Genomic DNA, 15,114 nt, shown 5'->3' with positions numbered 1-15,114 from the left:
CACAGGAGCCGGAGCAGCCGGAGAGACCACTGGGGGTGCGATTCCAGGCTGAGGCATCGTCAGGTTAGAGCAGGCATCACAATGTGGATAGGTGCTCGGTTCAGGCAGTAGGAGCTTACATGCAGTGCATACTGAATACAGCTTTGGAGCCTTGCTCCTCGTGTGAGACATGCTGCTGGAGTGGGGGCTCTGCCAGAATGACCCCCAGAGAGTATATACAGAGGTCCACAACCAGAGGTTGTGGCTTACCAGACCGCTGGAGCGGTGTTGTGTGCCCTCCAGATCCCGAAGCCCGGACCCCCAAGCACCTCAGCAGGGATGCTGCAGACCAGTGCTGATCGCAGGGAAAAACGCTGAGAAAATGGCCGCCGGAGCGAAGAGAGGGGGCGGGACTCACTCTGGGAGCGGGATCTGGAGGATCATAGAGACCTACAGGGGAGGAGACGTGTACCCAGTGAGGAGTGTCCCTCCCCTGTGCAGAACGGCCGCTGGGCGGAGCCGCGCTGTCCCTCTGCATGAATGACATGCGAGGGCAGTGAAACCGAAAGTAGGCCTCCGGCGAAGCCGGGGCCTAAATTTGAGCGGTGCGGCCGGCGCGCAGGCACCATCGGCGCGGTTCTCAGGCGACAGCCAGAGAACCCGCCGGAAATGTCATAAAACTCACTCAGCACACTCTCCCACAACAATAAAGTACAGGGACCCCCAATATATAAACGTCTCAGATACTTAGCTTGCTGAGACGCAGGGTTCCAAGTCCCTGGGGATGAGTGCTCCGGTCCAGCAGGATCCTGAAGGGCTGCGGATGGAGACCGGTCTCCTGCCAAGCATGGAGAACCGTGCTGGCTCCCACTTCAAGCCAGAGCCCAGGAGGGATGGTGAAGGAGCACGGCATGTAAGGCTCCAGCCTTGGAATCAACCTTAACAGCACCGCCGACACAATGGGGTGAGAAGGGACATGCCGGGGGTCCAGGCTTGGACCCGCTTTTCTTCAAACTCTTTCCAAAAACGAAAAATCAGATGAGAATGCATGTGTGGATGTATGCCTCCTGAACACAAAGCGATAAACTGGCTAGATCTGGTTCTCCAGGGGGTGTATAAGCTCAGAGGGAGGAGCTACACTTTTGAGTGTAGTACTTTGTGTGTCCTCCGGAGGCAGAAGCTATACACCCAATGTCTGGGTCTCCTATAGGAACGATAAAGAAAAAGGACGTTGCCATGAAAACGTCTTTACATAAACTATGGGAAGTGTCACCGAAGACCACTGGCATAGTGCTCCACTGTATACTGTGCCACCATAATACTGTGCCACCATAATACTGTGCCACCATAATACTGTGCACCCACATTACTGTGCCCCCATATTACTGTGCCCCCATATTACTGTGTTACTTCCGCTCCAGGAAGCTCCTTCTGTCACAACTCTGCTCGCGCTGAGCACAGACCAGAAGAAGCTGCCAGGAGCAGAGGTCTAAGGTGAGTACATGCAGGCAGGGAGCGGTGATCGCAGCTGACATTAGTACAATACCAGGCTCAGGCTGCATATCACCACTCCCCGCCGCAAATACTCACCACGGACCTCGGCTCCTGGCAGTTTCTCCTGTCAGCCTGGTGACTTGGCAGCTCCTCCAGTTAGCGCACAAAGCGGTGACATGAGGAGCTGCTGGGAGCGGAGGTCCGAGGTGAGTACATGCGGTGGGGAGCGGTGATCATAGCCTGCCATGTATAGTACAATACCAGGCTCAGGCTGCAGATCATTGCTCACTGCCGTGCTCAGGGGGAAAGTGGAGCACACAGTATACACTGTGGGCCCCATAGAGATTGGGGCGATCTCCTCCCAGAGCTCTGATAGAACAGCCCAGGGGGCATATCCAGATCACAGTAGGAAGTAGCTACAGTGCAGGAGATAGGGTTGGATGACAACTATTATCTCTCTGCACAGTAGCTGCTGTATTTGAGGTGTAACTGTCGTTACGCACTGCACATCCAAGATGGCAGCCCCACTGTTTCAGTAAAGAAGGGAATTTTGTTTACTTACCGTAAATTCCTTTTCTTCTAGCTCCAATTGGGAGACCCAGACAAATGGGGTGTATAGCCTCCGGAGGCCACACAAAGTATTACACTAAAAGTGTAAAGCCCCTCCCCTTCTGCCTATACACCCCCCGTGCTCCCACGGGCTCCTCAGTTTTGGTGCAAAAGCAAGAAGTAGGAAAAAATTATAAACTGGTTTAAAGTAAATTCAATCCGAAGGAATATCGGAGAACTGAAACCATTCAACATGAACAACATGTGTACACAAAAAAACAGGGGCGGGTGCTGGGTCTCCCAATTGGAGCTAGAAGAAAAGGAATTTACGGTAAGTAAACAAAATTCCCTTCTTCTTTGTCGCTCCATTGGGAGACCCAGACGATTGGGACGTCCAAAAGCTGTCCCTGGGTGGGTAAAGAATACCTCATGTTAGAGCTGCAAGACAGCCCTCCCCTATATGGAGGCAACTGCCGCCTGCAGGACTCTTCTACCTAGGCTGGCGTCCGCCGAAGCGTAGGTATGCACCTGATAATGTTTGGTGAAAGTGTGCAGACTCGACCAGGTAGCTGCCTGGCACACCTGTTGAGCCGTAGCCTGGTGTCGCAATGCCCAGGACGCACCCACGGCTCTGGTAGAATGGGCCTTCAGCCCTGATGGAACCGGAAGCCCAGCAGAACGGTAGGCTTCAAGAATTGGTTCTTTGATCCATCGAGCCAGGGTGGCTTTGGAAGCCTGCGACCCTTTGCGCTTGCCCGCGACAAGGACAAAGAGTGCATCCGAGCGGCGCAGGGGCGCCGTGCGGGAAATGTAGATTCTGAGTGCTCTCACCAGATCTAACAAATGTAAATCCTTCTCATACCGATGAACTGCATGAGGACAAAACGAAGGCAAAGAGATATCCTGATTAAGATGAAAAGAGGATACCACCTTCGGGAGAAACTCCTGAATGGGGCGCAGCACTACCTTGTCCTGGTGGAAGACCAGGAAGGGAGCCTTGCATGATAGCGCTGCCAGCTCAGACACTCTCCGAAGAGATGTGATCGCTACCAGAAAAACCACTTTCTGTGATAGTCTAGAAAGTGAAACCTCCCTCAGAGGCTCGAAGGGCGGCTTCTGGAGGGCAACTAGTACCCTGTTCAGATCCCATGGATCTAACGGCCGCTTGTACGGGGGTACGATATGGCAAACCCCCTGTAGGAACGTGCGCACCTTAGGAAGGCGTGCCAAACGCCTCTGAAAAAAGACGGATAGCGCCGAGACCTGACCTTTAAGGGAGCCGAGCGACAAACCTTTTTCTAACCCAGATTGCAGGAAAGAAAGAAAGGTAGACAATGCAAATGGCCAGGGAGACACTCCCTGAGCAGAGCACCAGGATAAGAATATCCTCCACGTTCTGTGGTAGATCTTAGCGGACGTGGGCTTCCTAGCCTGTCTCATGGTGGCAACGACCCCTTGGGATAATCCTGAAGACGCTAGGATCCAGGACTCAATGGCCACACAGTCAGGTTCAGGGCCGCAGAATTCCGATGGAAAAACGGCCCTTGGGACAGTAAGTCTGGTCGGTCTGGTAGTGCCCACGGTTGGCCGACCGTGAGCTGCCACAGATCCGGATACCACGCCCTCCTCGGCCAGTCTGGAGCGACGAGTATGACGCGGCTGCAATCGGATCTGATCTTGCGTAGCACTCTGGGCAAGAGTGCCAGAGATGGAAACACATAAGGGAGCCGGAACTGCGACCAATCTTGCACTAGGGCGTCTGCCGCCAGCGCTCTTTGATCGCGAGACCGTGCCATGAAGGTTGGGACCTTGTTGTTGTGCCGGGACGCCATGAGGTCGACGTCCGGCCTTCCCCATCGGCGACAGATTTCCTGAAACGCGTCTGGGTGAAGGGACCATTCCCCTGCGTCCATGCCCTGGCGACTGAGGAAGTCTGCTTCCCAGTTTTCTACGCCGGGGATGTGAACTGCGGATATGGTGGAGGCCGTGGCTTCCACCCACATCAGAATCCGCCGGACTTCCTGGAAGGCTTGCCGACTGCGTGTCCCCCCTTGGTGGTTGATGTATGCCACCGCTGTGGAGTTGTCCGACTGAATTCGGATCTGCCTTCCTTCCAGCCACTGCTGGAAGGCTAGTAGGGCAAGATACACTGCTCTGATTTCCAGAACATTGATCTGAAGGGTGGACTCCTGCTGAGTCCACGTACCCTGAGCCCTGTGGTGGAGAAAAACTGCTCCCCACCCTGACAGACTCGCGTCTGTCGTGACCACCGCCCAAGACGGTGGTAGGAAGGATCTTCCCTGTGATAATGAGGTGGGAAGAAGCCACCACTGCAGAGAGTCCTTGGCCGTCTGGGAAAGGGAGACTTTCCTGTCCAGGGATTTTGACTTCCCGTCCCATTGGCGGAGAATGTCCAATTGAAGTGGGCGCAGATGAAACTGCGCAAACGGAACCGCCTCCATTGCCGCCACCATCTTCCCGAGGAAGTGCATGAGGCGTCTTAAGGAGTGCGACTGATCTTGAAGGAGAGCCTGCACCCCAGTCTGTAGAGACCGCTGCTTGTCCAGCGGAAGCTTCACTATCGCTGAGAGAGTATGAAACTCCATGCCAAGATACGTTAGTGACTGGGTCGGTGACAGATTTGACTTTGAGAAGTTGATGATCCACCCGAACGTCTGGAGAGTCTCCAGTGCAACAGTCAAGCTGAGTTGGCATGCCTCTTGAGAGGGTGCCTTGACCAGTAGATCGTCCAAGTAAGGGATCACAGAGTGTCCCTGAGAGTGCAAGACTGCTACCACTGCCGCCATGACCTTGGTGAAAACCCGTGGGGCTGTCGCGAGACCAAATGGCAGAGCTACGAACTGAAGATGGTCGTCTCCTATCACGAAGCGTAGAAAGCGTTGGTGCTCTGTAGCAATCGGCACGTGGAGATAAGCATCCTTGATGTCTATTGATGCTAGGAAATCTCCTTGAGACATTGAGGCAATGACTGAGCGGAGGGATTCCATCCGGAACCGCCTGGCGTTCACATGCTTGTTGAGCAGTTTTAGGTCCAGAACAGGACGGAATGAGCCGTCCTTTTTTGGCACCACAAAGAGATTGGAGTAAAAACCTTGACCTTGTTCCTGAAGAGGAACAGGGACCACCACTCCATCTGCTCTTAGAGAACTCACCGCCTGCAGAAGGGCATCTGCTCGGTCGGGATGTGGGGAAGTTCTGAAGAACCGAGGCGGAGGCCGAGAACTGAACTCTATCCTGTACCCGTGAGACAAAATGTCTGTTACCCACCGGTCTTTGACCTGTGGCAGCCAAATGTCGCAAAAGCGGGAGAGCCTGCCACCGACCGAGGATGCGGAGGGAGGCGGCCGAAAGTCATGAGGCAGCCGCCTTGGAAGCGGTACCTCCGGTTGCTTTCTTGGGGCGTGAGTGAGCCCGCCAGGAATCAGAGCTTCTTTGCTCTTTCTGAGTCCCTTTGGACGAGGAGAATTGGGACTTGCCCGAGCCTCGAAAGGACCGAAACCTTGACTGCCACTTCCTCTGTGGAGGTTTGCTTGATCTGGGCTGGGGTAAGGAGGAGTCCTTACCTTTGGACTGTTTAATGATTTCCGCCAATTGCTCACCAAACAGTCTGTCTCCAGATAATGGCAAGCTGGTTAAACATTTTTTAGAAGCAGAATCTGCTTTCCATTCCTTTAACCACAAGGCCCTGCGCAAAACTACAGAGTTGGCGGATGACATTGAGGTACGGCTCGTAGAGTCCAGTACCGCATTGATAGCGTAGGTCGCAAACGCAGACATTTGCGTAGTTAGGGACGCCACTTGCGGCACTGCTGGACGTATGAGAGAGTCCACCTGTGCCAGACCAGCTGAAATAGCTTGGAGCGCCCACACGGCCGCGAATGCTGGAGCAAACGACGCGCCGATAGCTTCATAGACAGATTTCAACCAAAGGTCCATCTGTCTGTCATTGGCATCTTTAAGTGAAGCCCCATCCTCCACTGCAACTATGGATCTAGCTGCAAGCCTGGATATTGGAGGGTCCACTTTTGGACACTGGGTCCAGCGTTTGACCACGTCAGGGGGAAAAGGATAACGTGTATCCTTAAGGCGTTTAGAAAAACGCTTGTCCGGATAAGTATTGTGTTTCTGGATGGATTCTCTGAAGTCAGAGTGGTCCAGAAAAGTACTCAATTTACGCTTGGGATACAGGAAATGGAATTTCTCCTGCTGTGCAGCTGCCTCCTCTGCAGAAGGGGCTGGGGGAGAAATATCCAACAGCCTATTGATGGCCGCTATAAGGTCATTTACCATGGCGTCACCATCTGGCGTATCAAAATTGAGTGCGGCGTCAGGACAAGACTCCTGATCACCCACCTCTGAACCATCATATAGGGACCCTTCTCGCTGAGACCCTGATCCGCGTGATGACGTGGAGGGTCTCTCCCAGCGAGCTTAGGCGGACTGGGACTGTCATCGGAGTCAGAGCCCTCAGCCTGTGATGCTTGGGACCCCCTTGAAGTACGGATTAGTTCCAACTGAGGGGGACCGGGGAACATAGACACAGCAGTGTCTATGGTCTGAGCAACTGGCCTGGACTGCAAGGTCTCCAGGATTTTTGTCATAGTCACAGACATTTTATCAGCAAAGACTGCAAATTCTGTCCCCGTCACCGGGGCAGGGTTCACAGGCGTCTCTGCCTGGGCTACCACCACAATAGGCTCTGGCTGACGAAGTGCCACTGGGACTGAACATTGCACACAATGAGAGTCGTTGGAGCCTGCTGGTAGATTAGCCCCACATGCTGTACAAGCCGTGTATACAGCCCGTGCCTTGGCACCCTTGCGTTTTGCGGATGACATGCTGTTGTCTCCTCAAAGCAATATAGGGTGTACAGCCAAGAAGCGACCTTACAGTGCAGTATATAAATATATCTGGTACAGCGAAAAATATAACACTGTGGCACTAGTGGGGCCGCACGTATGTGCTGCTTACCGCCCGCTTAGCGCGGGTGTGTGGTCGCCAGAAACCCCTAGCCTGGGTCCCCCAGAGCCTGCGTCCGTTCTCCAGCCAGACTGCATGTGTATAATGGCTGCCGGCGTCCTGGGGAGCTGCAAGCCTGGGGGCGGGCCTAGGGCGTGCACAGAGAAAAAGCGCGAAGCCTGTGTCCTACTGTGCTCAGTGAGAGGGCTGGAGCATGTAAATCGTGCTCCAGCCCTCGGCGCTGCCGATTGAACAACGTCTCTCCCCTACCCTGATTGACAGGGTGGGGGGCGTTAACGAAGCGGAGCTAGGCCGCAGAAGACCGGGGACTAAAGTTAGAAGCGCCGCCGCCGTAAAAGCGCGGTCGGCGCGTCCCCGGCGCACTACAAGTCGCAGCTGCGCCGCCGCTCCAGGGGCGGTCGGCGCGGCGATCCACACACATAAAGTCCCCCAGTAATCTGCGGGGACTATAAGCCCAGCGCACAGCGCTACAGTCCCCGGCGCACTAGCACACCCAGCAAGCCTGGGGTGTGCGTGGCCTGCCATACGGGGACACAGAGTACCTGAAAGTTGCAGGGCCTTGTCCCTGAACGGCACTCCCGCTCCACATCCAGCAGGTTCTATGGGTCTGTGGATGGAGCCCGGCCTCAGGGCTTGGTGGCCGGTAAGATCCCACTTCCTCAGAGCCCCTCAGGGGGATGGGGAAGGAAAACAGCATGTGGGCTCCAGCCTCCGTACCCGCAATGGGTACCTCAACCTTACAAACCACAAGTGGGGTAAGAAGGGAGCATGCTGGGGGCCCTATATGGGCCCTCTTTTCTTCCATCCGATATAGTCAGCAGCTACTGCTGACTAAACAGTGGAGCTATGCGTGGATGTCTGACCTCCTTCGCACAAAGCAGAAAACTGGTGAGCCAGTGATCCCACTGGGGGTGTATAGCCAGAAGGGGAGGGGCCTTACACTTTTTGGTGTAATTGCTTTGTGTGGCCTCCGGAGGCAGTGCTATACACCCAATCGTCTGGGTCTCCCAATGGAGCGCCGAAGAAAATAATTATAAACTGGTTTAACTTCAATCCGAAGGAAACTCGGAGAACTGAAACCATTCAACATGAACAACATGTGTACACAAAAAAACAGGGGCGGGTGCTGGGTCTCCCAATTAGAGCTAGAAGAAAAGGAATTTACGGTAAGTAAACAAAATTCCCTTCTTCTTTTTCGCTCTATTGGGAGACCCAGACAATTGGGACGTCCAAAAGCAGTCCCTGGGTGGGTAAAATAATACCTCGTAAGAGAGCCGTAAAACGGCCCTTTCCTACAGGTGGGCAACCGCCGCCTGAAGGACTCGTCCACCTAGGCTGGCATCCGCCGCAGCATAGGTATGCACCTGATAGTGCTTCGTGAAAGTGTGCAGGCTCGACCAGGTAGCCGCCTGACACACCTGTTGAGCCGCAGCCTGGTGCCTCAAAGCCCAGGACGCTCCCACGGCTCTGGTAGAATGGGCCTTCAGCCCTGAGGGAACCGGAAGCCCAGCCGAACGGTAAGCTTCGATAATTGGCTCCTTGATCCACCGAGCCAGGGTTGATTTGGAAGCCTGTGACCCTTTACGCTGGCCAGCGACAAGGACAAAGAGTGCATCCGAGCGGCGCAGGGGCGCCGTACGAGAAATGTAGAGTCTGAGTGCTCTCACCAGATCTAACAAGTGCAAATCCTTTTCACATTGGTGAACTGGATGAGGATAAATAGAGGGTAAGGAAATATCCTGATTGAGATGAAAGGGGGATACCACCTTAGGGAGAAACTCCGGAACCGGACGTAGAACCACCTTGTCCTGGTGAAAAACCAGAAAAGGGGCTTTGCACGACAACGCTGCTAGCTCAGACACTCTCCAAAGTGAAGTGACTGCTACTAGAAAAACCACTTTCTGCGAAAGGCGTGAGAGAGAAATATCTCTCATTGGCTCGAATGGTGGTTTCTGAAGAACCATCAGCACCCTGTTTAGATCCCAGGGTTCTAACGGCCGCTTGTAAGGTGGAACGATGTGACAAACTCCCTGCAGGAACGTGCGTACCTGTGGAAGTCTAGCTAGGCGCTTCTGGAAAAACACAGAGAGCGCTGAAACTTGTCCCTTAAGGGAACCGAGCGACAAACCCTTTTCCCGTCCAGATTGAAGGAAGGACAGGAAAGTAGGTAATGCAAATGGCCAGGGAGAAAAACCCTGAGCAGAGCACCACGACAGGAAAATTTTCCACGTCCTGTGATAAATCTTGGCGGACGTTGGTTTCCTAGCCTGTCTCATAGTGGCAATGACTTCTTGAGATAACCCTGAAGACGCTAGGATCCAGGACTCAATGGCCACACAGTCAGGTTGAGGGCCGCAGAATTCAGATGGAAAAACGGCCCTTGAGACAGCAAGTCTGGTCGGTCTGGTAGTGCCCACGGTTGGCCGACCGTGAGATGCCACAGATCCGGGTACCACGACCTCCTCGGCCAGTCTGGAGCGACGAGGATGGCGCGGCGGCAGTCGGCCCTGATCTTGCGTAACACTCTGGGCAACAGTGCCAGCGGAGGAAACACATAAGGGAGCTGAAACTGCGACCGATCCTGAACTAAGGCGTCTGCCGCCAGAGCTCTGGGATCTTGAGACCGTGCCATGAACGTTGGTACCTTGTTGTTGTGCCGGGACGCCATGAGGTCGACGTCCGGCACCCCCCAGCGGCAACAGATCTCCTGAAACACGTCCGGGTGAAGGGACCATTCCCCTGCGTCCATGCCCTGGCGACTGAGATAATCTGCTTCCCAGTTTTCCACGCCTGGGATGTGAACTGCGGATATGGTGGAGGCCGTGGCTTCCACCCACATCAAAATCCGCCGGACTTCCTGGAAGGCTTGTCGACTGCGTGTGCCGCCTTGGTGGTTGATGTATGCCACCGCTGTAGATTTGTCCGACTGAATTCGGATCTGCTTGCCTTCCAGCCACTGCTGGAACGCTTTCAGGGCAAGATACACTGCCCGAATTTCCAGAACATTGATCTGAAGCGAGGACTCTTGCCGGGTCCACGTACCCTGAGTCCTGTGGTGGAGAAAAAACCGCTCCCCACCCTGACAGACTTGCGTCCGTCGTGACTACTTCCCAGGATGGGGGTAGGAAGGATTTCCCCTTCGACAATGAAGTGGGAAGAAGCCACCACCGAAGGGAAGCTTTGGTCGCCTGAGAGAGGGAGACGGTCCTGTCGAGGGACGTCGGCTTCCTGTCCCATTTGCGTAGGATGTCCCATTGAAGAGGACGCAGGTGAAACTGCGCGAAAGGGACTGCTTCCATTGCTGCCACCATCTTCCCCAGGAAGTGCATGAGGCGCCTCAAGGGGTGTGACTGGCCTTGAAGGAGAGATTGTACCCCTGTCTGTAGTGACCGCTGCTTGATCAGCGGAAGCTTCACTATCGCTGAGAGGGTATGAAACTCCATGCCAAGGTATGTGAGCGATTGGGCCGGTGTCAGATTTGACTTTGGAAAATTGATGATCCACCCGAAACTCTGGAGAGTCTCCAGGGTAGCGTCGAGGCTGTGTTGGCATGCCTCAAGAGAGGGTGCCTTGATCAACAGATCGTCCAAGTACGGGATCACCGAGTGACCCTGAGAATGGAGGACCGCTACTACAGTAGCCATAACCTTGGTGAAAACCCGTGGGGCTGTTGCCAGGCCGAATGGCAGTGCCACGAACTGCAGGTGTTCGTTTCCTATGGCGAAGCGCAAGAAGCGCTGGTGCTCTGGGGCAATCGGAACGTGGAGATAAGCATCTTTGATATCGATCGATGCAAGGAAATCTCCTTGGGACATTGAGGCGATGACGGAGCGAAGGGATTCCATCCGGAACCGCCTGGTCTTTACGTGTTTGTTGAGAAGTTTCAGGTCTAGGACAGGACGGAAAGACCCGTCCTTCTTTGGGACCACAAACAAGTTGGAGTAAAAACCGTGGCCCTGTTGATGAAGAGGAACAGGGACCACCACTCCTTCTGCCTTCAGAGTGCCCAGCGCCTGCAGAAGAGCCTCGGCTCTCTCGGGAGGCGGAGAAGACCTGAAGAATCGAGTCGGGGGACGAGAGATGAACTCTATCTTGTAACCGTGAGACAGAATGTCTCTCACCCAGCGGTCTTTTATTTGTGGCAGCCAGGTGTCGCAAAAGCGGGAGAGCCTGCCACCGACCGAGGATGCTACTAGAGGAGGTAGAAGTCATGAGGCAGCCGCTTTGTTAGCGGTGCTCCCAATGGCCTTTTTAGGACGTGACTTAGACCGCCATGCATCAGAGTTCCTTTGTTCTTTCTGAGACCTTTTGGACGAGGAGAATTGGGACCTGCCCGCGCCCCGAAAGGACCGAAACCTCGACTGCCCTCTCTTCTGTTGGGAGAGGTTCTGCTTGGGCTGGGGTAAGGATGTATCCTTTCCCTTGGATTGTTTGATGATTTCATCCAGGCGCTCGCCAAAGAGCCTGTCGCCAGAAATTGGCAAACCGGTTAAACGCTTTTTTGGAAGCGGAAGCTGCCTTCCACTCCCGTAGCCACAAGGCCCTGCGGACTACTACCGAATTGGCGGTCGCAACTGCCGTACGGCTCACAGAGTCCAGGACAGCATTCATAGCGTAAGACGCAATTGCCGAGGTCTGGGAGGTAATGGAAGCCACTTGTGGCGCGGCCGCTTCAATTTTCGCTTGACCTGCTGATATAGCTTGTAGCGCCCATACGGCTGCGAATGCTGGGGCAAAAGAAGCTCCGATAGCTTCATAGATGGATTTCATCCAGAGCTCCATCTGCCTGTCAGTGGCATCTTTAAGCGAGGCCCCATCTTCCACTGCAAGTATGGATCTAGCCGCCAGTCTGGAGATTGGAGGATCCACTTTGGGACATTGAATCCAACCTTTAACCACTTCCGGGGGAAAAGGATAACGTGTATCCTTAAGGCGCTTAGAGAAACGCTTATCCGGACAAGCATGGTGATTCTGGATTGCCTCTCTGAAATCAGAGTGGTCTAGAAACATACTCTGTGTACGCTTGGGGAACCTGAAGCGAAATTTCTCCTGCTGAGAATCAGACTCCTCCGCCGGAGGGGCTGAGGGAAGAATATCCAGCAACTGATGAATGGATGCAATAAGATCATTCACTATGGCGTCCCCGTCTGGAGAATTAAGATTGAGAGCGCTCCCAGGATCAGAATCCTGATCAGCTGTTTCCGCATCATCAACCAGAGAATCCCCCCGCTGAGACCCTAAACAATATGATGTCGAGGGAAATTCTAAGCGGGCTCGCTTAGACGATCTGGGGCTAGGTTCTAAGTCCGAACCCTCCGTCTGGGATGTATGAGATACCCCGTGAGGACATTGTTGGTCCAACTGAGGGGGGTCAGGGAACAATGATTCAACAGAGTCCCTTTGCTGAGATACCGGTCTGGACTGCAAGGCTTCTAGTATCTTAGCCATAGTCTCAGAGAGTTGATCCTTAAAGGCTGCAAACTCAGTCCCCGTCACCTGGACAGTGTCAACAGGTGGCTCCCCCTGGGCCCCTCTTAGCAGAGGATCCGGCTGAGGAAGTGTCACAGGGGTCGAACACTGTACACAATGAGGGTCAGTGGAACCTGCCTGTAGCTGGGTCTTACATGCGGCGCAGGCAACATAATAAGCCTGTGTTTTGGCACCCCTGCCTTTTATGGGCGCCATGCTATAGTTTTCCCTGAGTAACACAATAGGGTATATAGCCAGAAAGAACTGTGCTCATACAGTGTAAATTATATACAGTACACAAATAATGTACCCATACAATACAGCACCATGGGGCTAGCACCACATGTGCTGTTTACCAGCCGCCTAAGCGGTTGTGAGGCCACCAGAGACCGTGTCTGGGTCTCCCATGAATATGTCCCTCTCTGCAGCGTCGGTGGAGCTGACAGGAATGACTGCAGCGTCCTGACGAGCTGAGGAAGCTGTGGGCGTGGCCTAGAAAGAGCGCGAAACGGGCGCTCATACTGTGTACAGTGAGGGGAGTGGAGCATGTAAATCATACTCCAGCCCTCATTGCTGCTCGCTCCGTGCAGCGTCCCGCCTTTCCCCTGCCTGTCAGGGCTCAGGGCGGGAGAAAAAAAGGGAAACTAGGCCGCAATGAAGCCGGGGACTGTAGTAATAAACGCGGCCGCCGTAAAAGCGCGGTCGCGTGAAAGTCCCCGGCGAACTACAAGTCCCAGCCGCGCCGCAGTGTCCCGTGGCAACGGCGGTCAGTGCGGTAGCCCTTACATATAAACACACTCAGCGACGCTGAGTGTGTAATGGCACATATAGACCCGGTCAGCGCCGCGGTCCCCGGTGCACTAGCACACCCAGCAAAGCTGAGGTGATGCCGTGCGCGGTCCCCCATAGGGATACAGAGTACCTTTAAGATGCAGGGCCATGTCCCCTGAACGTATCGGCTCCTATCCATCAGGCTCCACAGGAGTTGTGGGATTGAAGCCCGGTCTCAGTGCCTGGAGACCGATAAGATCCCACTTCACCCAGAGCCCTAAGGGGGATGGGGAAGGAAAAACAGCATGTGGGCTCCAGCCGCCGTACCCGCAATGGATACCTCAACCTTAACAACACCGCCGACAAAAGTGGGGTGAGAAGGGAGCATGCTGGGGGCCCTATATGGGCCCACTTTTCTTCCATCCGACCTAGTCAGCAGCTGCTGCTGACTAATCTGTGGAGCTGTGCTGTGCGTGTCTGACCTCCTTCGCACAAAGCAAAAAACTGAGCAGCCCGTGGGAGCACGGGGGGTGTATTGGCAGAAGGGGAGGGGCCTAACACTTTTAAGTGTAGTACTTTGTGCGGCCTCCGGAGGCATAGCCTATACACCCAATTGTCTGGGTCTCCCAATAGAGCGAAAAAGAAAAGCAGGAATCCATTAGTAATAATACATCATTCTCTAGAACACTCACTGTAGGAAAGGAAGAGTTGCTCCCCCTAGTGGATCCTGGCCCACTGCGCCTATACAGCAAAGTTCTGCTAGATACCTGTGAAGATAGAAAACATATAGAACTGGCTGCCCAAATAAAAAATATAAATTGTAAATAAAAAGTCAGACCCCAGCAGAAATTCCTTCCTGCATTCTCCATTCTAAAGCGAAGCTCCTGTTTATGCGACATCAAGAAAAAGAAAACCTTCTGCCAACCTGAAGAACTCGGATAGTATACATGGTATCATTTCATGGATTACACGAACGGCTCAAAAACTAAATACTAGAGCCCTGTGATTCCCATAATGTGTGCCTGCCAGTTGTTTGCTTACCCTTTGTCATTCCTCTTTCTATCCTCTTCTCTACATTTGTGTTTAACCATTATACTATTATACTGCTGAGGTTTTTTTTTATTGAACCCCCCTGTATGTACATTATATATATATATATATATATATATATATATATACACCCACACACATACATATATATATATATTACACATACATACATACTAGCTGTTCTCAGCGAGCTAACGCTTGGCTCAAGGGTATACAGATCTCCTCCCCCCCAAGGGTATACAGCTCACATCCCTGGTATATAGCTCCCCCCAAATGTTTACAGCTGTCCTCCTCCCCCAAGGGTATACAGCTGTCCTCCTCCCCCAAGGGTATACAGCTGTCCTTCCCCCAAAGGGTATATAGCTCTCCTTCCAAGGTAAACAGCTCCCTTCCCCCCAAGGGGTATACAACTCCCCCCAAGGGTATACAACTCCCCTCCCCCAAGGGTATACAGCTTTCCCCCAAGGGTATACAGGTTCCCTCCTCCCAAGGATATACAGCTCTCCACCCTAAGGGTATACAGCTTTCCTCTCCAAGAGTATACAGCTCTCCCCCTAGGGTATACAGCTCTCCCCCCAAGGGTATAAAGCTCTCCCCCTCAAGTGTATACAGCTCACCTCCCTGGTATATAGCTCCCCCCCAAAGGTATTCAGCTCTTATCCTCAAGGATATACAGGTCTCCTCCCTCCCAAGGGTATACAGCTCACCTCCCTAGTATAAAGCTCCCCCCAAAGGTATACAGACTGTCCTTCCACAAGGGATATACAGCTCCTCTCCCCCCAAGGGTATACAGCTCTCTTT

General features: G+C 53.6%; 1 protein-coding gene across 1 annotated transcript in view; it reads right to left on the bottom strand.

Moving 5' to 3' along the window:
• The window catches only part of TUBGCP6 (tubulin gamma complex component 6), a 184,724-nt gene that overhangs the window by 145,223 nt on the left and 24,387 nt on the right, over positions 1-15,114 (bottom strand). Inside the window, 2 exon segments of the mRNA XM_075343451.1 lie at positions 13,956-13,993; positions 13,996-14,059. Coding sequence (XP_075199566.1) covers positions 13,956-13,993; positions 13,996-14,059 — 102 coding nt within the window.

Source organism: Anomaloglossus baeobatrachus, chromosome 4 (assembly GCF_048569485.1).
Source record: "Anomaloglossus baeobatrachus isolate aAnoBae1 chromosome 4, aAnoBae1.hap1, whole genome shotgun sequence".
Classification (NCBI taxonomy): domain Eukaryota; kingdom Metazoa; phylum Chordata; class Amphibia; order Anura; family Aromobatidae; genus Anomaloglossus; species Anomaloglossus baeobatrachus.
The sequence above is the reverse complement of the archived record's forward strand: the minus strand, read 5'-3'. Positions and strand labels throughout refer to the sequence as shown.